General features: G+C 41.6%; 1 protein-coding gene across 2 annotated transcripts in view; it reads right to left on the bottom strand.

The window, feature by feature from the left end:
* CACHD1 (cache domain containing 1) overlaps positions 1–25,241 on the bottom strand; it is a gene marked incomplete at both ends in the record, with an annotated part of 214,788 nt that overhangs the window by 170,522 nt on the left and 19,025 nt on the right. Inside the window, one exon of one of the 2 annotated variants that reach the window (XM_079698610.1) lies at positions 9,827–9,913. The exons of the other annotated variant lie outside the window; for it this stretch is intronic. Within the exon in view, the coding sequence (XP_079554736.1) occupies positions 9,827–9,913 (87 nt within the window). The remainder of the gene's footprint in view (positions 1–9,826; positions 9,914–25,241) is intronic. 2 annotated transcript variants of the gene reach the window in all.

Raw genomic sequence — 25,241 nt, 5'->3', positions numbered from 1 at the left:
CAATTGGCTTTCATTGACAAGAAACTGCCTCCTTTAGATGGGTCATACAGTCTTTGGTTTGCTGCATACATTTAAGGCCTACTTCACTCATGTCCATTTTCTGACGGGCAACCTACCGAAAGACTAGAAACGAAGCACTAGTTTCTTCTTGGAGTCCTTTACATCTCTACCTTTAAGGTATAACTCAAATGCCAAATGCTGCCTTGCTTTTGATATATTAACTGAGCCTTGCAGATTTATCAAATTCTACCTTGTATCACCTCCTTCTATACAGTTGCTCAGAAGCAGGGACAGTAACTTACACATGGTTATTGTAAGTCCCTTTTCTCCACAGCACTTAGCACAGTGCTTTACCTTGAGTAGATATTTAACAAAATGTCTAGTAGTTATCTCACAGCTCTTCAGCTTGCAACAGGCTTTTACATATAGCATTCTACCTTAGAACAGTGTTTCTTAACTAGGGGTCAATTTTGCCCCCTCCCAGGGTACATTTGACATTTTTGGTTATCAAAATGGGATGGGGGGTGGAGGAGAGGGGGAGCTGCTGACATCTAGTGGGTAGAGGCCAGAGATGTTAAATATCTTAAAATGCACAGAGCAGAGCCTTTTCCACCACTACACGTAATGTCATTAGCGTCAAGGTCGAGAAAACCTGCCTTAGAACAACCCTGGTACGGTCTATTACAAATTTGCAGACATAGTCTCAAGTGGCTTACTCAAGGTAAACCAGCTTGCAGTAGAGTCAAGTTTGAACTCTGGAGACAGGCTCTCAGAATCTGGTAACAGCAACTGATAATAGAAAAACAGAACACAGTAAGGATGGAAATTTGTGCCTCTTTGGCATGAACTTGTGTAAGAACGTTCATAGGCCAGAGATTAACATTTAGTTAACAAAGTGCATCTGATCTTTTGTAAAATATATAGTGTGGCCTGATGATGATAGAGTCTGGGAGATACTTGGTAGAAAATAAAACTTAACTGTATCTCATGTCAAGTTCACCACATACATATACTGAAAAACAAAGTTCTACTCCCACAAAGAGACTATCATTAGCTATTCAAAACAAATAAATGAAGTGACACCTAATACATGTGCTGATGAATAGAGAATGCAAACGACTGAAATAACAGTTTCAAAAGAAAATTCCTCTTTAGGAGAAAAAAAGAGGAAGGTGTAGCAATTTGAGGTGTGGAAGTGTTGAATTTAGCCCAAGACTGTCACATCTGCTGGGTGTATTTTTTTTCTTTTTCCTGTTATTCCAGTTGGCCTGTGGTTCCCTCTCTCTGTTCAGAGTTGGGGAGCGGTAGGAAGTGTTAAGAAGAAAAGAGCAAAAGTTGAATCATTTGCCCTTGAACCTCAGGGCACTTGCTTTTTCCACTTGCTTTTCCTGTGACTCTCAGGAAGTTCCATCAGTTTCCGAGATCTGAGAAATGGGAATAATAATTTCTACCTCAGAGAGTTATGGAAAGTAATAACAATCAGTACCTTATAAACCCTTACAAAAAGCCTCACTATGTGCCAGATGCTTTATCTCATTTGATCCTCACAAAAGTATGAGGTGGCCCCCATGTATGGATGAGGGCTTAGAGAGAGTATGTGACTTTTCCAGGGCCTCAGTTAGTAAGCAGAGGAGCTGGGATTCAAACCAAAGCAATTTAATTCTAGACATCTGGTTCACAACCACATTGCTGCATAGCTTTACCAATTCAAAGTGCTTATGACTGTTTGAAATTGCTAAGAGGTTACTGGTAGACAGGTAAACTTGGAGCCAAAAGAAGTCCTGGAATTCAGTAAGATGCTCCCACCACTATCGCAGAAAGGGGCTGGGTGACCACGTCAATGCAGGAGTTATCAGCTAGAGAGGGCGATGAGCTTTATTCCTTTAAAGAAAGAGACCATTCCATTCTCACAATTTTATAATTCCCTTATCCCTTTTTATTTCTCAATAATCTATCTCTGGAACCTAATGGTTGTTTATTTTCCTAGGTAACCTCTATTCTCTTCTCAAGTCTTTCTTTATTCCACTTCCTTCTTTAATTTTCCATTTATCCTAGCCTGAAGGGCATGGAAAAAGCCTGGACTCTGAAATATAAAAGCCCTGAAAAATGCTCAATCTCCCCACAAATTGCTAATTGATACTGGGCAAGCTACTAAGGCTTTCTCTCAGTGAGGATTTCCTCATCTATAAAATAAAGTAACATCAAATGAGAAAAAAAACAGATTAACATATAGTGCCTGATCTATAGGAGCTCAGTAAACATTCATCTTCTTCATTTGCAATGTTCTCTCAACTCTCCCTGTTGCAGTATCACACCATCACTATCTGCTCTAAGTGTCCTGGAGTGCCTGTAGAGACCTCAGGTACACTAAAAATAAGAACAGTCACAAGATATTTGTGCATTTTACCTACCACATATTTATAAGCAGAAGAAAAATGTCTTGCATTCTCTGGCTCAACATGGACTCCCAATGCAAGGACCAGAACCATTTCCAAATCCTGTATCTGTTCTTTGACATTCTAAATCCCAAATAATACCCGCAGCTATATTCACCCCACAGATTTCCCCCTCATCAGAACCTCCAGGAATAACAAGTTACAAATGCGAACTTCCAGGGTCCCACAGCACTCCAATATGCAATATCTCATTTAAATTATACAACAGTCTTGCAGAGAGACTTACAAGGGCACTTGACATTATCTGAATTTATCTGAATCTTAAACCCAGTGGGCTAATCTCTCTGCCAATTTCTGGTTTCTATAGTTTGAAAACTGTACAATGCTGGATGATGACCACCACCAGGGGAAAAAAAAATCAAGACAGAAATTACCTTAACTAGGGAAAAGGAATATGTCAGAAAGACATTAGAAACACAACAAGAGGCAGGAACTCAGCACGGTTAGATAGTTGAGAACATCCCCAAGGAGATCAAATCACTAAAACCGCTTCCCTAGAAGGCCACCATGAACACCTGGCTGTCCTGTCCCTGGAAGCTCTTCTCCATCATCTTAAAATATTAACTGTCTGATCACCCTAGCCGTTTATGGAGCAGGAAGAAAGAAGGAGCATCTGTCCATCCTCAAAAACGGTGTCTAAGATGCAGGGTAGCCAAAGCAGCAACAAATGTTCAAAGATTCACTGAATCTTCATCACAACCCCATGGGAGAGATTCTACTATACCTCCCCATTCCTTTTTAGATAAGAGAAGGTATTGACTTGCTCAAGTTCAAGCAGCTGGTCAAGTGCCAGCATGAGAATCCATCCAAGACTCCTGGTTCTTGACTCCCAGTAAAAATTTGTTTAAAAAACAGCTTTAGCAAGCACCCTAACTTGTCCTAAATATAGGTTTTTTTTAAATGAATGTTCTAATTCCTCTTCACTATTCTGTCATAAACGTGACTTTGTATGTGTATGTAGAGCAGGTATTATCCAGATTTGTCAGTTTTTCAGCAACCTTTTAAAAAAATGTATTTTTCTGAAACCTATCATTTCTTCATAATCCTCAAGTCAAACATCTTGACAGTAGTTGTGCAACACAAAATACATCCAAGAGTCTTTGTTTGAGAATCCTTGTCTCTACTATGTCTGTATCTTTCCTAGTACTAATTAAACCGAGAAAGGATGCAGATGTCACTAATATTAAAATGGATTTACATATTAGATTTTTCAAAAAATATGTTTTCACAAAATCTACCTGATAGATTTATCTTCACATTTACATATAATATTGTATTGTTTTTCTTCTATCCTTGGAGATTTAACAAAACTTCACTACTTTAAAAAGCACCCTGTGGCTAATTTCATGGTCAAAGAAAAATAAAGCCTTATAAAATAACTGAATAACTTCAGTGTTTTACCCTAAGACTCTTTTCCTTCCTACCCATTTTTTTAAGCCAAGAAAGATAAATGAACTAAAGCCATTCGTCTTTAGTTGATTCAAACCTACCTTTTTAATAGTAAGTGGCTGATGCCAAAGAAAGGATTAAAAACGGTATTCTTTCAACAATTCCTTATTACAGCCTGGGATTTGCTTTGCAATTAGTCTCTCCTGGACAGAGCTGAGGCCACGTGAACTTGTTATTACCCAGTCTGAAGAGCTCTAAAAAATGAAAACTCCACACTCGCAACAAGGGGCGGGTACCGCAAGCATGAAAGGCCCCACAATGGAGGAAGGTATAAGGCCTTTGCTAATGACAGTTCAAAGAGGTGATGAGCCCCAACCCTCAGGAATAAAAGCAGAAAACATTTTCCATCCACACACATAAGTTAGGAATGAGGTAACAGAGAAAGAGAGCATGGACTTCATTAAATTTTGAGTCCTGTAAAAGTCTCAGGGTAGTCTTTCTGTGATGCTCTGTTGCTTTCACTCTTATAATTAGCAATAAAAGCCTTAAAAGGAAAAAGAAAAAGATCTTTTCCCTTTGTTCTTGTCTTCTGGGCAGCAAAGATGGGAGACACAGCAGCCAATCATGGAGGGAGAAGAACCTTAAGAGGGGAGATGTCGGGAGACACCAAAGGAAAGGCAAGTGGCTGGGAGCTTAGTGCCTTTTTCGAGGATAAAGAGAAGAACCAGGGACGTAACTAATCCAGGTTGGAGAAGTTTGTCTTGGGCTTCAGAGGTTTTTGTTTGTTTTTAAGTCTGGTGGAGGTAAATCAGTGTTAGACCTGGGAGTGTCAGGTCAGACACTGAGTATGATTCTCCCTGTGAGTCACACCTCTGTCTTACCTAGCCCACTATTTGATCAGTGAGAGAAGCAACAATGGTGAAGTTGGTAGGAACACAGCTAAGTGAGAGAGTAGCAAACATTTAATGCCAATCCCGGAAACACGTTCTCTAGAAAAGTCCCAGCGCGAGTATGTTCTTTGCCTGTCAGGTCGGCATTATCCTCATTTTACACATGAGGAAACGGAGGCTTAGACAGACTAACTTGCTAACCTGAGGTCACAAAAAAGACCATGTGCTCTCAAGTCCTCTGAGTCTAAATGCTGCTCTCTTTCTTCTGCAGGAAGCTCTCTCACCCACCTCCACACCAGTGTTTGTGTTGTGCTTTACACTTACTACAAGAATGCTTCTATGTGCATTCTTATATAATTCCTACAAAAATGTGTTGGAAAGCAGATTTTTTCCACTGTAAAGAAATGGAGGCCCCAACTTCAAATGACTCGGCCAAGCATATACTAGGGCACGAACTCAAGTTTTCTGACTTTTAAAGATATGCTTTCCTTTTAATATCACATTTTCGACATATCAAAAAGAAGTCATTTTTCTCTCTGCTATTTCCTAATGGAGCTCAAGTTCCATTCTCACTCCCAGCTCCTTGAAAGCCCATTCTTGTCTATTTCTGGCTCATCTTCCTAATTCAACCTGAGTTTCCACATTCTTTATCTCCTGGGCTGTCAGCAGGTCCCTACTCCAGTTCCCCCATTCTCTTGCCCCACCTCTTCCCCAGAGGCCTTTGAGCCAATGCTCTCCCCATGTCTATGCAAGATGCTTCTTTTCTACCCCAGAGAGTAAAGGAATACCAAAAAACCAAAAAACATCACTTTTCATTCTAAACATTATTAACCAGGCAGCCCATTAGTTCGACGCAATCAGCCTGTGCTGCATGTAGTTTCAAACTCAGAAGCAAAGATGAGCAGGGGAGTGCCTGGCTCAAGGAGCACCTGGTCTAGTGGGGTGGGCAGAAGTGCACGGTAAGTGGTATAACAGAGGCACAAAGAGTAGAGTGAAAGGAACTGTTTCTGGCTGGAGAAATTTAGAGAAGGTTTGACCCCCAAAGTCTGTTCCTGTTTGCTCCTAGTAGATCAGGAGCAACCTCCAAAGCAGGATGCATGAAATATACACTAATTTACAAGTAATGAGCTTCCAATACCTTTCTGGCTAGGATCTTTTTTTTTTTTGCGGTACGCGGGCCTCTCACTGTTGTGGCCTCTCCCATTGCGGAGAACAGGCTCCAGACGCGTAGGCTCAGCGGCCATGGCTCACGGGCCCAGCCGCTCCGCGGCACGTGGGACCTTCCAGGACCCGGGCACGAACGCTTGTCCCCTGCATCGGCAGGCGGACTCTCAACCACTGCGCCACCAGGGAAGCCCCCTACCTAGGATCTTAAAGTAATACTCACTGAGAACTCACAAGACGAGATGGTAGTTATTATTAATCCCATTTTATAGATGAGTAAGTTGAAATCCGTGCCTAACAAATGGTCCTAAAAAGCAAATTTAGCTCCTATCAATGGTTTTCAACCACTTTAGAACTGTAACTTTCCCAATCGCTCCAACAAAAAACATGCTCTAGGGGATTCCCTGGTGGTCCAGTGGTTAGGATTCCCGGCTTTCATCCCTGGTCCGGGACTAAGATCTCGCAAGCCACACAGAGAGGCAAAAAAACAGCAACAAAAAAATACATGTTCTAATAAAGGAAGCTACTCCCACAAAGAACGCTCAATCTGAAGTATTTAACCAGGTAAATTGAAGCTCTATCTCCACTTTTAAAACATTTTCTGGGCGCCTGCTGAGCTTCTATAAACAGGTGCAGTGTGTACTGGCAGGAACACAACCATGATACACAAGATACACCAGAGTCTCACAGCATAAGGGTCACCTTCCTTCTGAATCTCTCGACACATCACCCTTCTCCCGGCAGAAAAAACCACTTCCTCCCACTATACCCATTTACACCCTGCCTGGCTTTGACTTCTAGCTCTGCTGTCATTAGCAAGTGGCTCCGAGTAAAGTTATTTCATCTTTGCCCCACCAAGTCCTTTTCTGTATTAAAATAAAAACAGCACTTACACCTCATTGGTGGTTGGGAAGATTACACAAATTAATATACATAAACTGTTTAGAACGCTGCCTGATACATCAGAAGCACTCAGTACATTGCCCCAGTGTATTAGTCTTGTTTGGTGTAGTGGTTAAGAGTACCTGGGTTTAAATGCTGGCTCTTCCACTCATTAACTGTCATTAGAAGGTCCATTGTAATAGCTACCGAGTAGCAACCGAGGTGAGGATTCCATAAGATATGCAGGTGAGAGTATTTGGTAAGTGCTCAATAAATGACATGTACATTACCCGTCTGCATCCATGAGAAACTTTGGCCTCTGTAATTTTTTTCTTTTTTATATTTTATTCTTAGAAACCAGCACAGCACCAAGCACAGCGTTAAGTACTCATTAAATGCTAAATGAATGAGTGTAGGGCGGCAGTTTAGTTCAGACAGGTGAAGCAGATCGTTGGTTCCTTCATGGCCTGTTTCTTAGCCAGAGAATCACTGCCACCTGGCACTTAAATAGGCGCGAATAAAATAATGACACACCAGTGAAGGGCCGCAATTATCCGGCAGTGCAATTCACCGTCATGTTTTGCGTGGAAAATCCTCTTCCACTTAAAAAAGCGCCTGTTTTCTCCGGTACTCCCTCAGTAACCTTGCTTTAAAAAATAAAACGCAGCCCAAAGCGGGTAGGACTGGCAGAGATTGTTGGCGGCAGAAGAGGAGGTGACGGCCCAGGTCGCCGCCACCCTGAGGAGCAGCCCCGGGGTGGGCTGGGCACGGTTCCTGAATCCCCATGAGCAGGAGGGGGTCAGCGAGGGTTCCGCGTGGACCACAAAGGGCAGAGCGTTCGAGGGGAGAAAGGAGCTGGACGGCCGAGTGGAGCTGCTACACAGTGCCCAAGGGAGGGAAACAAAGAGCTGGAACATTGGACTGGGATCCTGGGCGGCCCACCGGGGAGCCGCGGCAGCGGGGGGGGGGGGGGGGGGGGGGGGGGGGAAGGGGCGGAACGCCGGGGTACTGGGGCACCGAGACCTGCGAGCGCGGCCCGGGGAGAGGCGGGGCCGGGGTAAAAGGGGGACAGGGGCTGGGCAAGGCCAGGGTGGCGAGCACCGGGAGCGGGGTGCGGGCAGGGGGCGCGGCCTGGGGGATGGGCAGCCGGGAACAAGGCAAGGGCCACGGGGCGGCGGGGGAAGGGGAGGAGGAAGAGGAGAGGGGGGCGGTCGGTCTCTCAGGCAGCGATTTTCTGCACCTGGTAAGGCTTCCAAGCCAACTGAGAGCCTTGCCTGGCTCACAGCGGCCCAGGACAGCCGCGTTTCTGGGGCAGCCACCAAGGTAGCTGAAGGAGCACTCTCCCGTACCCTGCCCTCCAGACCCCGCCGACGTCACGGTTGCGAGAAGAGCAACAGTACGGACAGCTTTTATTTCTCGAGTTGGATTTTACCAGCAGCCCACGAGAAAAGGAGGCAGCCTCCTGCTTTTGTGAAGAGAGGACAGGAGACGTTTTCTGTGCGGTCTGGGAAAGGGTGTCAGGCTGATGCCGCCGTCCTGCCTGTACTGCTGGTGGCAGTACCCACCCCCCCTCAAGTACCTGCCCTCGGGCTCACCAGTGGCTCTTGACTGTCCAGCAATTTGTCCCTTCCCCCTGCTCTAGGGAAGATGACCCGGAGAAGACAAAGGGCTATTCTCGCATGGACACCCAGAGCTTAAAATTGAGTGGTGTCATAAAAAAGTGAGTTCTGGGTTCACAACAAGACGCAGGTCTAGAAGAAATCTGACCTACAACCAGAATAGAAACGTTCTTCTGGATGAACAAGAACATTTCTTTCAGAAGAAGAGTTAGCAGTCTTGGTGTCAAGAGTTGCTTTCCAGGGGCTTCCCTGGTGGCACAGTGGTTGAGAGTCAGCCTGCCGATGCAGGGGACACAGGTTCGTGCCCCGGTCCGGGAAGATCCCACATGCCGCTGAGCGGCTGGGCCCGTGAGCCATGGCCGCTGAGCCTGCGCGTCCGGAGCCTGTGCCCCGCAACGGGAGAGGCCACAACAGTGAGAGGCCCGCGTACCGCAAAAAAAAAAAAAAAAAAAGACCACGTTCCTCAAGTTTCAAATATAAGAAAGCAGTTCTCATGTATACCATGTTTCCTGTGATAAGATGCAGAGCCTCTTAAGTAAAATAGTTCTTCATCTTTTCATTTTAACCTTTTCATATGCATTTCTGTTATGCTCATCACTGTTACCTCTATTTGGGGAGTAGTCTAAGCTTGGCCTACACAGAATGACAGAGCTGTATGGACTACCTCCAAACTCTTCATTTACAGGAGAAAGGGAAAGAGTCCAAGAGAGGTTCAGGTCACTGGGGGGATGGCTGGCAAGGCCAGAAGTTAGTACCTAAATCTCCCAACCAATGATCTTCCCAATAGTATACAGGAAATTTTACCTATTAGTCCAACAAACCCCTGGATTATTCACATTTGATTCTCCAGAGAAGCTCTTCAGCTGCAAAATACCATTGAAACCTAACTTTATGTGTATAGGGGGGACTGGCCAATAAAAACATTTCTAACTCAATATCTCAATTTGTTTAACATAAGTTACAGATATTTTGGGTCCTCCCAACAAAATTCACCAGCCCTAACTACTACTCTACTTGAGAGTATGTTTTAAAATGTGAACTGAAAAACTAATCCAGCAGGTAACCTCTTTTTTCACCTGCAAGAGTACATGAAGACATCTTAAAAATATGAAATCATACTCTGCATCAACAAAGATGATTTCTAAAAGGCACCACTTAGTACCTTGGCTCTGTAAAATTTCTCTTTTTGTTGTTATTTTATGCTTTTCCACACAAATATATTCTGTATTTCCTCTAAAGTAAACCAGTGCTTTGACAGATTTTAGATTTTTCCCCTTAACTAAAGGCACTATTCAATTTCAATGTCCTTGGAGTGTTTTATCTGGGGATTAGACAACTGTACCAAAACACAGCTGTTCCAGTTTTTTCTCCTTTATTTTTCACATTAAAAAACTCCCACTATCAGCCAGTCCAATTAGTTACTCACTATCAAAAGCCGGCTTTGGTCTTTCATCTTCTGGAAAACTGGATCCAAGTGACAGGGTGTCATGGAAACTGTATCTCGGGTCATTTCCTGTTTCAATTGTTTAGCCACAAAAAAAAGTTCAGCTCTATCAGATGGAAATTAATGAATACTTGCTGTTGCCTTTTGAAGAGCATGCAACTAAATAAAAAAGTAATTACCATTTTTGACCAAGTCTTCCCACCAAGAACAAGAAATATGGGGAGATCAGTGCACCCAAAATGGGAAAGGAAAAGTACTTTGACAGAATGCAATGAACCAAAGCCTTTTTCAGTTCAGTTTCCATAATTCAGTGGCCAGTTTTAAGGCTCTCACTTGGGTCTGGGAAAAGTAACTATAGGTTAAGTGGTTTTAACTGTAGTGAACTTTGCTCATTCTCTTCCACTTCCAACAAATCTTCACTTCTCCTCACTTATTCTGCTTTGCCCCAATTTTGACATTCGCTAGACAGAGCTGGCATTCTCTTCAGCCTAAAATCCCCTCAACATAAGGGAATGTGTAACAGAAACAAAAATTGTAATATAATCTAAAAAGATTTCTTGCTTTATCTATTCTCTGCAAAAAACATGTGCGCGTGCTCACACACACAAGGGAAAAGTAGAGCTTAAGGCCTACAAGCAATACCAGGCAAGCACATGTGTTTAGGAAATGAAGTCCTGGCTGGAATTCAGTAATAATGAGCCCCTTAGTGATCTAATGTACACCAGTGAACACTGTGGATGGAAACAGAGTGCCAGACAGGACAATGGGGAACTCAACCGGTGTTTAATGTGTTTCAGCTTTGTCTGAATAACTGTTGGCAAAAACGTGGAAGCAATACAACAAATCAATTTTAGGACTCAGGAGGATTTGCTCAAGTAAGACAGCTATGAAGTGTACATTACAGGATAAGTTCACAGCTCCACTGTGGGAATGGAGCCCACTTGCAATACTCTCTGTCCTGTTTAGGTTGTTATACATCTTCTCTATTCCAAATGAGGAAGTAGTATTTGTGCTGCTGCTTTTTCTTAGATTGAAAAAAGGAAAACAACTGGGGAAATGTCCAAGAACAAACTAACTTTAAATATTATTAAAGTAAGCTAAGCCTTATGTTACTTACATCCAACTTGCTATTTGGACAATTTCTATGGAGAAGGAAAAAGGACATCTTTCAGCAATGACACCTGAGTTCTAGACCTCTGCTTTGTCATTAAGTCACTGAGTTTATTTAATCAGTACCAGCAAAGAGCCATCTAAGCCAAGCTTGTCCACAACTTCTCTCCTAGTTGCTTCATACATGCTGCCCAGTTCCTCTTTCAAAATCTACATTTATGCCCCTAAGAGACTGGCTCCGTTTTATTAAAAATAAGATGAAGCTGATAATTTCTAACTGGAAATCACTACTATTTCTTTTTCATCAGCCTTTGAGGAAAGTAGAATATTAATCTTTCTACAGCGTTCGAGGAGAAAGTCCCTGATTTAAGAGAATAGTACTGACAGGCAATCTTTTAAAGTCTTTATTTATATTATACTTATCATGCTTTGGTCTTTATGTGCCCAAAACACCACAAATAGAAATAATTTCACCAGAGGTAATTTTTGCCAGAATGAGAAGTCACTTCTAGAAGCCATTCCGATAGTATTTTCTTACAGAAAAACTAGTCAAAATATGAAGTTAACTGCTAAAGGCATCAACACAAAAAGGCATAAATCAGTTCAAAGAGGTAGTGAGTGAGACTAAAATAAATCCAAGAATACAGCTACCAACCAGACTTAAAGGCCTCTGGTCATGATGAGTGAAGTTGGTTTTATCCCAAGAGAAACAGTACATAAAATAAAGATGGAGCTGGTAGAAGAGGTTACAACCTCTTCTTCTAAGAAATGCAAGAAATACAGTCAGTGTATCAAGACAGACCATTTTTATATTCTGGTCTTAACTTACTGTTTTTATTTTAATTTCTTTCCCCTAGAAAATGCAATGGTAGTGGGCTCACTGCACTTTCTACATTATTTATCATAATGGAGGGGGAGGAAAGAGATGATCTTAATTTGTAAGCAGTAGCTCAATTATAGAAGTCTAACTCTCACTATTTACATAGGAATAGGTTAATTCTTTGTAATTCGTATATGAACTTCTATATTAGGTTTTATGAAATTTCAATTCTGGGTTTTGTTTAGTTTGTTCACATGTCCAGTCAAGGATACTATTTAGAATGTAGATGTTTATTAGGTACCTACAAGGTTGAACCCTTTTGGCCAATGAAAAACGTACCACTGAGAAACAGATGTATGCTGCTTACTGGACAGCCCAAGTGCTCTCCCACATACACAGCTCCTTTGCAGTTAGGTGGGGTCATGTGACCCACTGTGGCCCAATGGCTTTGACCAGAAGTGACTTGTGAGAGCAGGTGTACACCTGGATTTCAAGATGGCATCATTCATACCAGTGAAAGAGAAGAAACTCAATGGATTTTGAAACTCAAGTCAAAACAGGGGAGCTGCCAGGCTAGATACTGATGTGGGATTCCACCCCTTAAAGGCATTGTTGGAGCATTTCAAAGCTGTTACTACCAGTATTACAAGTATGTCAATATGAAGAAAGGGAGTATCTTGGGGGGGGGGGGGTTCTAAGGTGCTGGAAGCTTACACGTTTTAACAGCTGCCTTTCTTACAAGGAACTCAAATGTGAACGGTTATGCAACTGCCACCAAAGAGAAAAGGAGTGCAGAGAACTACTCTGGATTCCTGACCATGACCTTCACTGCACTGGCACCCCTCCTTGAGGAACATGATCATTACTGAATTCTTTCATATCCTAACTGAGAACTAATGTCCCCCAAAATATGACTGGTGTGTATTTTAAAAAGTGACCTGTGTCATCACACAACAAAAGCCTGGAAGTCACAAGTTTGAGATGCTAAGGTCTCAAGATAGAGGAAAGCCACATCAACCCCCAGAAGACATTAACTAAACAAGAAATATGTATCAGTGAGATGAAGGGATTTGTTCATTACCTAAGCCTATTCTAGGCCAGGGATTCTTAGCTTTTTTATGTGTCACGGAGCCCTGGGACAGTGCAGTGAACTGTGAATCTCTTCTCAGAATCATGTGTTTAAATGCATAAAATAAAACCACAAGATTGTCAAGAACACCAACTCTAAAATGGTTTTTAACTGATGATATAGCAACGTATGCATCTATAAATAACACATTCATCAACAAGATCTAGCAGCTGTAATCTACCAACTACTATAATTTCAAAGTAGTGAAGATCATGTGATTTCAAGTTATCTGTGATATTTACAACAAGTTATGGAATATCTTTGATTTGTTTTCGTGACAAAGCCCCAGGTACTGCTAATATTAGGACTTGTTTACATCGCAATGAAGAGAAATGCTAAATTTCCATTAGAGATTTGCATTATAATTTTTTTCTCATCAAGTTCATGGGCTCCCTAAACTCTGTGGAGCCCAGAATAAAACCTCCAAGTGTTACCCTCTCCTGACCAAGAGCCTCATTCTAAGCTCTCAGGTGGAGCGCTACCAGGCTCTCTAGAGTTGCTTGCTTGTGCAGCACCGTGCAGGGCATATTGCTCTGTGGCTTCTCTTCTGCCATTGAGTTCCTGTCATTTATATTGTGTTCACACCAATTGTTTTCACAAGGTGGCAACTGACTAAGAAAGAGTGTCATTCAGGTTGTTAAAATGCAATTTTATGGAGGCTTAGATGCCTTTAAGGCAATGGTCAAGAAAATTAATCAGAATCAGCCCAAAACAAAGGACTGGTTAAGTCTTTTGACATCATCATCACCCAGTTCGGGAAAACTGAGCAGCAGTTGTACAAAAGGCAGCTGGTAAAACCCCTGTCTGGAGGCTTGTAATGACTTCAAGAGACGTTAAGACACCTGGAGATGGCCAATACAGGATGCTGGGGTCAGCGGATTAGGATGCTGTCCAGTCCTGAGATGGTCAGTACTACTTCCCAGAATGTGTACCTCAAAGGGATTGGGGAGTGAGTCCTATTTAATAAGCCTATGAAGGCTGGGTAAAATGAGACTGAAATAATTCATGCTTTTTAAGGTGCTACTCCATTCTATAAATTGCAAAGAGAGTAGAATAGTCAATGTACATTCACATAAACCATTATTGTTCTTTCTTAAGTCAGCCTAGCACGGTAGTCGACACCTTATTCAAGAATATATGGGGCTTCCCTGGTGGCGCAGTGGTTGAGAGCCCACCTGCTGATTCAGGGGACACGGATTCGTGCCCCGGTCCGGGAGGATCCCACATGCCACGGAGCGGCTGGGCCCGTAAGCCATGGCCACTGAGCCTGCGCGTCCGGAGCCTGTGCTCCACAATGGGAGAGGCCACAGCAGTGAGAGGCCCGCATACCGCAAAAACAAAAACAAAAACAAACAAACAAAAAAAGAATATATGACACAGTAGACAATTGAGCTGTAGCTCCCAGTCCTCACAGTTGATAAGGGATCAGAGGGCGAAGAAAATTTTGAAATCAAGTAATTAACTCTGCAGGCAAAACTAGAGAACAAAGAAGGCGAGGCCTGGAAATCCATCTTGTTTCACATTTCACATACTAAGAAGTGGTAATATTGTGGTTAAAGTGCCACTGGATCAAAAGTCAGGAGAAAGGGCTTTTAATCTAGACCCCGTGATCTGAGCAAATGTGGGCAAGAAGCCACATTTCTCCAAGCTTCAGATTCCCCTTCTTTAAAAGGAGGAAATTAACTTTGAAGGCACCTTCCCACACAAAAATAAAGATTTGGTAAATTTTGAAATCTCAGGAAGACAATGAAAAGACATATAGAGTATTACTGTAATATAATATAATCAAATACATATTTAAACTGAATGTCTTATGAAACAAAGTGTTCCCATTTCAAAGGGTGAGAAAATAAAGAGGAGAAATGAATAGCTCCCGTGTATGAACCACAGTGTTTTGCCAGGCACTGTATGTGGTCCTGTACTTACGTCAGTTGAAAGCTTGCGCTAGTCAATGTCTAGATGCTATTGGGAGACCCTTCTGCTTTCTCTGGTAGCCCTCTCCATACTATACCTAACTGCTGGTCTAACTGTCTATTAGGTAGCTCTTTGAGCATGTCTTGTTTAGGGGTATATTTCCCCAGGGTTAGAAGAATCAAGGAAGGTTTTCTACAGAAAATTAGAATGCCTGAAGGTCTGTCAAAGGGTTTGCAATCTAGTCTATGCTCACCCTTGGCTCCCGGAAATTCCTCCTACCCTTTTTGCAGTCCCTGTACATCCTATTGTTATTTTGATTATTTTCTCCCCAAGGGCTGACCCATTTACTAGAATGCTATTCAGATAATCAGGAGAATAAGTCAGGGTTTAATGTCTGCTGACTCCAGGTTCTTTTCCAGGTATTTTTCCCCCAAACTATATGATTCCAAATAGCCTCAGTTCTCATAACCGTCACATTAATTTCACCAGATTCTGAAGCCTCCTTGTTTTTCCTGGCTAAAGGTTTCCTTCTCTGCCCTTCCCTATTGTCCTTGCCAACCACTGCTGGCTAGAATTATGGAAGTGAAAATTCACAACTAGGAAGAACTCTTAGATTTTGTCCAGCCCACTAGCACAGTAAGCAGATGCAGGGCCTGTGTCCTTTTCTATGTCTACCCCAGGGCCTCCCAAGGCACTATGGAGCACATAGTAGGGGCTAAGAAAATGTTGGCCACATGAAGGGACTATCAAAGGACTGCTGCTGGCCAAAGCCCTGCAACATTATAGCCAACAGAAAGAAAAAAGCTCAGCCATCTTTGTGAGGATAGAGGCACTGTAAAATCAGATTCATTCTTTCTCTCTTTACTGCAAAGCTAATAACTAATCAGTAGCCATGGGCTGATTACTCCTAGACTCAGCATTTTGGAAGAAAAAGTAAGTTTGCCTCAACACACACATGATTTGGGGGGGCAGGGAACACAACTAAAAGTAAATTTCCACCCTGCTTTGAAACATAAATCTTAAGACCCCTCAGGTTAAAAATGACAGCTAGAGTCCTTTAATCTTGAAAATGCTCTCTCCATGGAAACCTTAAGGACAGGAAACCACTTAGGCAAAGCTTTTTTTTTTTCCCCTTTTGAGGAAACTTCTAAGGAAAATCTAGGTTTTGAGGAAATTGGGCTTCCATGCACAACTATCCCATAGGAAGGTAGTCCATGTCATATGATTTCTTTGACCCGAACACTGACCCACAAATAAAGCTTTCCCAGTTTGGCTCAGCTGGAAGAGACTGACTCACTTCATCCCTCTAATAGACTCATTCTCAATTCCCACTACACCACCTCCATGATTAAGATCCTTGTTAAGGTAGGAACAAGGATTTATACTATGGTCCACTCCATTTTCACCCAAAGTCAAGGAATTTTGCAAGCTGTAATTTTCAAGTAAGACAAGCACCTAAATGTGATGCTTTTGGCTACAAAAGGTTGGGAAATTTTGAGTTAGCACATAATCCTAGAAAGTAGACCTGGGAAAGTATCTAGTAGATTACAGGAGGCAACTATAGCACAGAGAGGTTAAGCAATTAGCTCAAGGCCCCACCAGATGTAGAATATGGTTTCCTACTGCAAAGATCGCTAGATTTCCCTTGCACACCACCTCTTAGAGATTCTAGGCTGGCTAAAGGTAATAATGATGACGATAATAATACAAGCTAAAAATATCAGCCAAAATATTTTCAATAAGTATAATGTGAGGCAATTTTGCAAAATCCTGACATCATTTATAGAATCTTGAGCCTATTAGCAGGAGTGAAATAGCCCACATATTTCAAAGGATAGGTCTAAAGTAGTTCAAACAAGTACCAAACATTAAGTCACTTTCACAACCACCCAAGTTTTAGGATGTACTGTCTGGGACATCAGCCAGGTTGGCAAACAAACCATTATAAAATGCAAAGGTATTAAGTGCCCTCTTGCCTTTGGCAGTACGCTCAAAGCTATTCAAATACATTACAGTAAAACTAAAATACAGCTACCAAGGTCTCAGCCAACAAAGAGGGAGAGAAGTCTATGCATGTTTTTTTCTTTTTTAATTTCTTTAGGTATTCCAACTTTTGTTCTATTTCCTCATGAAAGAAAAACCTAGGAAGAAATGGAGATGATGGAGACCCAGCAATTAGCTTATGGAAAAAGAAGGGAAAGAAAACTAAGCTGAGATGAAGAAATCTGAGGACATCGGTGTTAGGGGTCCTTTGCAAACTTATAGCAACTTAGGTTCAAAATGGGTCAAAAAATGCTAATTGTCTTATGCCTGAGTCAAATAAAATGGAAACTATTGCCTCTTTCTGTCCAAGTGTATCTTTCCATCTCTCTCCCAGTCAACAACTGAGGGACAAAGTCCTTCTACCAACTTCAGTCTAGGTCCTAGAGATCAAGTGCACAGGACACACCCTTTTGTATGGTAATCACTTGCAAGATAATAGAGAACTTAACAGTCTTTCAAGTATGTGAAGAGACTGTGTATAATGACAACAGAGAAGGCCAAGAAGAAATAAATTTAAGATAACACAAGAGAACTTTTCTTAACACATTAGGAAGGAATTCCAGAATACAGAATAGACACTGTATACTATGTCTGAGACTAGAATTTGGCATTGTGTTCTCAAGTTCCTTTTCCTTTTCTCTTTTTCCTAATGATGATGACAATAACACTTTACATTTGCATCCATTTCCAGTTTTCAAATTATTTCTATATACATTCTATTCTCTCCAGCAATGGCTGGCAGCAGAGGGGTTCCCATACATGTCTACTTGAGACAGAGGAATGAACTAAACAAATATGTCTTCAACCACTGGATCTGTTCAACATCTCCTGTTGACTGAGCTACAGTAATGCCAATTTCTCCAGTAACCCACTCCCATATTCTCTAGAAACAAGATTTATGCAGACAGCAAATATTAATGCATTCATTAAATGCTGGATCAATTAACTGTGATTAACTTAAGTCTCAGGCAGAAGCTGAGATGGTTTTGAATCTAACCTCTTCCACTTTGTGACTTTCAAAACTTGGACAAGTCAGTTTACTGTTTCTGAAGTAACTGTTTGCATTTGAAATAGAACTCTATTCTATAATAGAGTTCTATAATAGAACTCTTTGTATAATATCTGGCATATAAAAGGTGCCCTTAAAACGTGCACTATTGTAAGTCATACTTACCAATAAAATGTCATCCTTAGGAGATATAGTTCCTTAAGTTGCTAAGAAAGGAAAAAACTACCAGGCACAATCCCCGTGGTTTTACTGGTAGGTAACAAGGAGTGAATAAAAGCAGCTTCCACTTGGTTGAATTCTAGAGTTGAGCTTACAAAATAAATTGAAAGAATAAAGAAAGTGTAAATCCTTTGTCTAAAAAAGCTTTGGGATGTTGTTGTTTGGGAACTCGAAACTGCTATCCTTTATACGTAAATCGTCTCTGTGACAACTGCTCATGATATGTCACTAATATAGCTTGACTTGTCCACAAATATGAATGTAAAAATGCCCTTCAATGAAGAGAAAGCAGGGAAAGAAAGATAGTTGGAAAAGTTGAGAAAATTTCATGTGTATTCCCAGGCAAAGTCAGAACTACAGTGCCACTTCACAAACCCCTACCTGGTCTAAAAGAAAAAGTTATCTAAAGCATTAACTAAGAGGATAAGAAGCTACCATTGTAGCAGGCTTAAAGTGATCCACTTTCACTAGAGCTCAGGATACTGGGGCCCTCATTGAAAATGCAAAATCCCCAGCTGGGGGTAAGAAGAAGAGAAAATGTTAAGATGCTCAGCTCTGGAGTGCCAAGACCAAGGGTCTCTGCATTCCATCACTCAGCCTCCTCCCTCTCCCACTCCAACCCTCTCTCCCATTATTCTGGAGTAGGTCCTTTCCAGCCTCACCACTGGGAGTCAGGGAGACTTGGGAAGTGCCCCAGGATCCAGAGAGATGGAGAAATACACAAAGGCTCTCTTCCACAAAGCATTCTTTCACAGAAGCTGCTGAGTCTATTAAATACGGCCTCTTACTATGCATACACTTCTCTAAGGAGATTATGAGGACCACAAGCTCAGGACATTAGCACCCACAAAATGTGTTTAAACCCACTGCAGGGAGGAGAAAAGGTGTGTGTGTCAGAGGGAAGGGAGTACTTAAAATTAGTGGCAGGGGGCCTCCCCCTCCTTGGTAAGTCCCAGGGGAAAAGAAGGTATAGACAAAAGCACCCAACAAGGCTGCTGCAGCTCCAGGGTTGAGCTGGTTGGCATCCACACAATGCTTTTCTTACGCTTGCGTTCTCATATTTTCCAGCTGTGGGCTGTAACACGTTCAAAGTACTCCTCCCTATGTATACGTCATGAGACAAGTATAACAATTCCAGTAATCTGTACTCTTCAAAATGCTCCTCGAGTCTTTGGAATTAGCAAGTATAAATGTAATAAGTAATGTTCCTATAAAACTTATGATACATTTTCACAGAATATATACCATTATAAGTGAGGTGTCCAGCTACATATTTAAGTTATTAAACCACTCATGGGTCATCACTGGCTTAATGAATGATTAAGTTTTTCACCTCATTATTTCTTCATACTTACTTCTTCTTGGAGGAGAATGAAATTGTTACACAAAGAACAAGTCCACCCATAGTAATAAGTGGAATGTCCTTTTATTTATCTAGATACATAAAAAGATAAAACAAATCTTTCCCACAAGAAAGAACTTCTATAATATGTTAATTATTTAATAATTCACAAAGGGATTTTAGAGACAGCTCATTTGACCTAACAGCTCTGTGAAGTATTATTTACTCCCATGTTATAGATAAAGAAACAGACCCAGAGAGATTAATAAGGTGGAGCCCTGGGTCTTTACTTCCAAATTCATTCATTCAGCTTTTACTGAAGGCCTACTCTTAGTCTGGGCACTCTGCAGGGAACTGAGGATTCAGGAAGAAGAGACTTAGTTCCTACACATATGCAGCACCCACGGGCAAGTACAGAGTTTGAAGGGGTCACATCGGGGCAGGACTCAACCCAAGTATAATTGTAAGAAAACAGACCACTTTCTAGAGAAGGCAATGCCAGAGCTGAGTCCCCAAGGATAAACCCAGTGTTCTCTTCACCCCATGCCTTCCATGACTCATCAGCCTTGCACATGGCTAACAAAACATGCACTGAGGATGGTATTCGTTCCAGCAAAAAACTGCTCGGCACACCCTGAAAGCCCCAGCAGACTGCTGTCTTCTACACTCCTGTTAACCCTAAAGAAATAGTGAGTACTCCATAAAAGGAAGCCTACTATTCCTGTGTGAGAAGGATTTCAGACAGGGGAAAGTTACCTCCTGCGATGAGCAGGAAAACTCCTTCCTGTGAGATGAGCCTGGAGGGACCTGCAGCCAGGGTCCACTTGGTGTTGTCCAGAGGCCTCGTATGGACCCATGGATAAAAGCTAGGAAAGGGGACATGGAGGCCAGAGTCGCTTGTCTAAAGCCTGTTCTAAGAAAATAATGGGAGAACCCAACTCCATGGTATCAGAATAATGGTTATCCTTCCCTACATGTTTCTCAAGTTATAAAAATGCCCTTACTCCTCAGCAACAAAGATTTCCAGCGGCTTTCACTAAAGATAAAACATCCCCTCAGGGACTTCCCTGGTGGTCCAGTGGTTAAGACACCACGCTTCCAATTAAGGGGACGCAGGTTCGATCCCTGGTCGGGGAACTAAGATCCCACAGGCCACAGAGCGAGGCCCAAAAGGGGAAAAAAAAAAAAATCCCCCCAATACAGGCTGTTTATACTGCAGCTATAGAATATCTTCTTCAACCCTCCTCTTTCTCCCAAGTGAAAAATCCTACCCAGTTGAAAAAAATTTTCATTTTTTTATCCTGAACTTCTAAAAAACCTGTCCCACTCTTTTTAAACTCATGGAGAAATATGAGAGTTCTGTTGTTTCAAACCACTTTTAGTCAAGCAAGAAAACTAAGGAAACATCTTTTAAGGAAATCAAAGAGAGTATATGATTTTAATACAACAAAGCTAGTGTCTCACCGTTCATTTTTATTAATAATTTCTTTTAAAAGAGGGGGCAGTCTTTGAAGAAAGGAACCTCATTTCCCATTGCTTTGGGTTCTGTATAGAGGGCTTTGACATTCATGGACTGCACATTTATAGTTTGGACCATATGAAAGCAACCCCTGCCCAAGCCCTGAAGCAGGGTAATAAATTTAAGGCATTATTAACATTATAGTCATATCACACTGGCCTCTATGGGCTATAAGTTTGATTATTTACTGTTTTAAAGATTTCTAAGCAAAGTTTTCTAGATTTCATCTTTTACTTTTACATAAGGACCTCAAGGGGTTGAAGGTTTACTGAAAATTAATGGGCAGGAGCTTTTGATCCTACATTTTAAAAGAAAAGATATTGGGGGGAGGGATAAATTGGGAATATGGGATCAATAGATACACACTACTATATATAAAATAAACAAGGACCTACTGTATAGCACGGGGAAATATATTCAATATCTTGTAATAACCTGTAATGGAAAAGAATCTGAAAAAGAATATATATGTGTGTGTGTGTGTGTGTGTATAACTGAATCACTTTGCTATACACCTAAAACACTGTAAATCAATTATACTTCATTATTTTTAAGTTTTTTAAATAAATAAAAGAGAAAATATTACTCTGCACCTATATTCCCATTACCATTTGCGGACAGTATAAGAGATTAAATCTGAAAAGCACAATACAAAACACTCGGATGTACCTGCTTTTATTTGATGTTCACCACAGTCCTTTGAGGTAGCTAGTACTCCCCATTTTACAGACAAAGAAATTGAGGCTCAGAAGCCAAGTCACTCAGTCTTTGCGCAACCACTTTGTAATTGTTCTTGAAAGACAGAGTATTTTTGAAACTCGCCGAATGGAGAACACGGTGTTAGCAAAGCACTGTACTTCCCACAAAGTGCACTGCCGACCCTCAGATGTCTGAAGGGCACATACATCTTCTGAGAAGACAGAAACTCATCAGTTTGAGGAGAAAATGCCAAGTTTAAAGTGAGCCTTGTTAGAGAGGGAGCTATCACAGATTATTAATTTAGCCTTCCCTCCTTGCGAGTGTTTGATGTAAATGGCAAGGGTTCGAAGGTCAAAGAGGAAGAAGTATGTGCTTTAATTTCTCCCCCCTAGAGGTGTGTGAGTGTTTTCTATTAACAAAAACCCTGTAGCCAACAAATCCTGGGCTTGGATCAAACGGCCCTCCATCTTTTAAGTTACAACATCACAGGGAGACATTTCAAGAGGAAACCAGGCCCAGTCAGGCCTGCGGTACCAGAGAGAAGGCTGTTCTGCCCTTTGGGAATTTGAAAAGGATCTTCCTTTTTGCTGAAACAGCTTGGTGCAGACAAAAATGTCCCCAAATAGTTATTCTTGATCTATAGATAGGGGCTAAATGGAAAACATATATATATATATAGAAGTGGGCAGAGGCTGAGTAGAGCCATTTGTACCTGAAGAACCACTCACTTTGGCTAAAGCCATTAAGAACAGACATTTTTGGCAACAAACCTTGATCCACTGGGCTATGTCTGAGTTAAATAAAAACAGCCAAAACTTAACCTGTGCTTGGCACAGTATGTAGTGCACAGTAAACGTTCAATAAATAGTAGCTAATCATATTCTAACACTTTCCTCTTCCCTGCCCTTACTAACGAAGACGATTTATCCTACTCATTTCTCATCTCCACACACACCCACGACCCTCACTGCTGCTCAAAAAATCTAGAAGTGAGGGGTGGAGCATGAAATTCTGAAGACACAGCAACATCTTCCTTCCTAAAGAAAAGCTAAGACTTTGTGAGACCTCTGGCGTCAGGCATTGTGCCAGATATTCTCTTATAATCCTACAACAATTATGAATGTACCCCTAATTTTTACAGTGAGGAACTTGAGCCTCAGAAGGGCAGTGAGAAAGCTTGGATTAAAATCCCAGTTTCTGGGCTTCCCTGGTGGCTCAGTGGTTGAGAGTCCGCCTGCCGATACAGAGGACACGGGTTCTTGCCCCGGTCCGGGAACATTCCACATGCCGCGGAGCGGCTGGCTTGAGCCATGGCCACTGAACCTGCACGTCCGGAGCCTGTGCTCCGCAACGGGAGAGGCCACAACAGTGAGAGGCCCGCCCACCGCAAAAAAAAAAAAAAAAAAAAAAAAATCCCAGTTTCTCCAAACAGGCTTTTGTGAGTTAGCCTAGGAACTAGGTCTTCTTTTATAATCCCTCTGGGTGAATGCTGTTCTAAACAACAGGCTTCAAAATGAGCTTTGGAAGCCAGACCGTTTGTAAACTGAGGGTCGCTGGAACTATTCACATCTCTTGCCACCTTTGGGAGCACCGCTGCTACTTAAAAATCACTTTTACTTTGAAGCACATCCACAAACCCTACAAGAAGGTAAGCATTCCCTTTCCTGTCAAGACGGTGCTAGGAGATTGGAGAATGAGGTAAATCCCAGGCAGCTGAGTTGAGAAAAAGAAAAATCCAAGGGAAGGGTTTATAGGAAACACACAGAGAAAGAGTAAAAGCACAGTAATTGTTTAGAGGCCACTTGTGAGTCTTCTAAAAATGCCATAAATAAGAAATGCGGCTTGGGAGAGACTAGCCTGAAAAGACTTAATCCCTCAGACAATTCCTCTTGGCCATGTGACCCATCCCCATCCACCAGGCAGAAGTCTTGACCATTGCATTCACATAGTTTCCCTGAACTGACCCTTGTCTCCCTGCTGTTCCCAGCCTGCTCACTAATCACCCCAGTAGAATGTCTGCTCTCGGAAAGCAGGATTGTATTTTGTTGACTCCTGTCCTCAACATCTACAAGAATGCCTAACTAGTAGTAGACATTAAATATAGTGAAATGAAGGATTACTTATTTCATCATTTACTTAATTTTCCTGGTTAAATTGTTTAGCTGCAAGAATCATTTCTTAAGTTGAAAAGGTGTTATGTAGTGATATGAATGTTTTGAGGGAAAAAAGCATCTATAGAATCCTAATCTGATGAGAAAACTATGAAGAAACAATCCCGGGACTTCCCTGTGGCCAATGCAGGGGACAAGGGTTTGATCACTGGTCCGGGAAGACCCCATATGCTGTGGAGCAACTAGGCCCGTGCGCCACAACTAGTGAGCCCACGTACCACAACTACGGAAGCCCACGTGCTCTAGGGCCTGCATGCCGCAACTACTGAGCCCATGTGCTGCAACTACTAAAGCCCACGGGCCTAGAGCCCGTGCTGCACAATAAGAGAGGCCACTACAATGAGAAGCCCGCACACCACAACGAAGAGTAGCCCCCGCTCACCACTACTAGAGAAAGACCGCACAGCAACAAAGACCCAACGCAGCCAAAAAATAAATACAATTTAATAAAAAAAAGACTCCCTCCATTATAAAAAAAAGAAACAGTCCAATGTCTGTACAGTTTTGATCTTAGTCTCATAACCAAGAGAACTAATGTATAAAAATGAAATTCTAATGAAATGGAAGGTACCTAAAATTACTGAATAAGCCATACTGCTTGATAGATTGTATGCACATTTTAAGTGGATTAAAAGAACGGATGGAGGAACAATGGTGGTTATGTTAGCAGGCTTTCCATCTCTTGATTCAACGTCAGATATTTTGGGACTGGCACCACAAATCTTTACTTCAATAATATATGAACATGCTAAATGAAAATTCAACAAGAAGTTCACTGTGTCACATTCAAGTCCTATAACTCTTGAATCAACTCAAACAGAAGACAGATTTTTGGAGGGTAAACTAAAAAAGGATACTTTTCATACTTTACCTCCTTGATAATATTTTACCATGTCAAAATGAGATTCCCTGAACAATGGATTCTCGATAACTTTGTCCAAAATAGATGGTAATTATTCTCATAACTATAAATCTCTCAAAAATCATTTATTAAAAATCCAATACTTTGTATTTATGTTCAAACTATAAATCTCTCAAAATTTGTTTATTAAAATTCAATAAACTTTGTATTTCTAGTCACTTGAAAATATATTAACTATTATTTCATTTCAATAACTAAATGAACTAAATGCAGGCTGTTTAATTACCACACCCTAAAGTAGCAATTCTCTTCATGACTTTTCTAAAAATCACTGTGGAACAGATACAGCCAAACAAGAAAAATTAGGGAAAAGCACACGGAGATTGGTCAAAAAACCAAAATTTGCAAAACACAAATTATAAAGCATCTGCCACCGGGTGCTTAGAAACATGATTCTGTCTATAAATCATATTAAGATGTACTTGTAGTCTTCATAAAATGTAAACTCCACCAGCATGGGTAATTCCAAACCATAATCACCTCACATAAAGCTAAAATTA

This window comes from Hyperoodon ampullatus (genome assembly GCF_949752795.1).
Source record: "Hyperoodon ampullatus genome assembly, chromosome: 2".
Lineage (NCBI taxonomy): Eukaryota > Metazoa > Chordata > Mammalia > Artiodactyla > Ziphiidae > Hyperoodon > Hyperoodon ampullatus.
The sequence above is the reverse complement of the archived record's forward strand: the minus strand, read 5'-3'. Positions and strand labels throughout refer to the sequence as shown.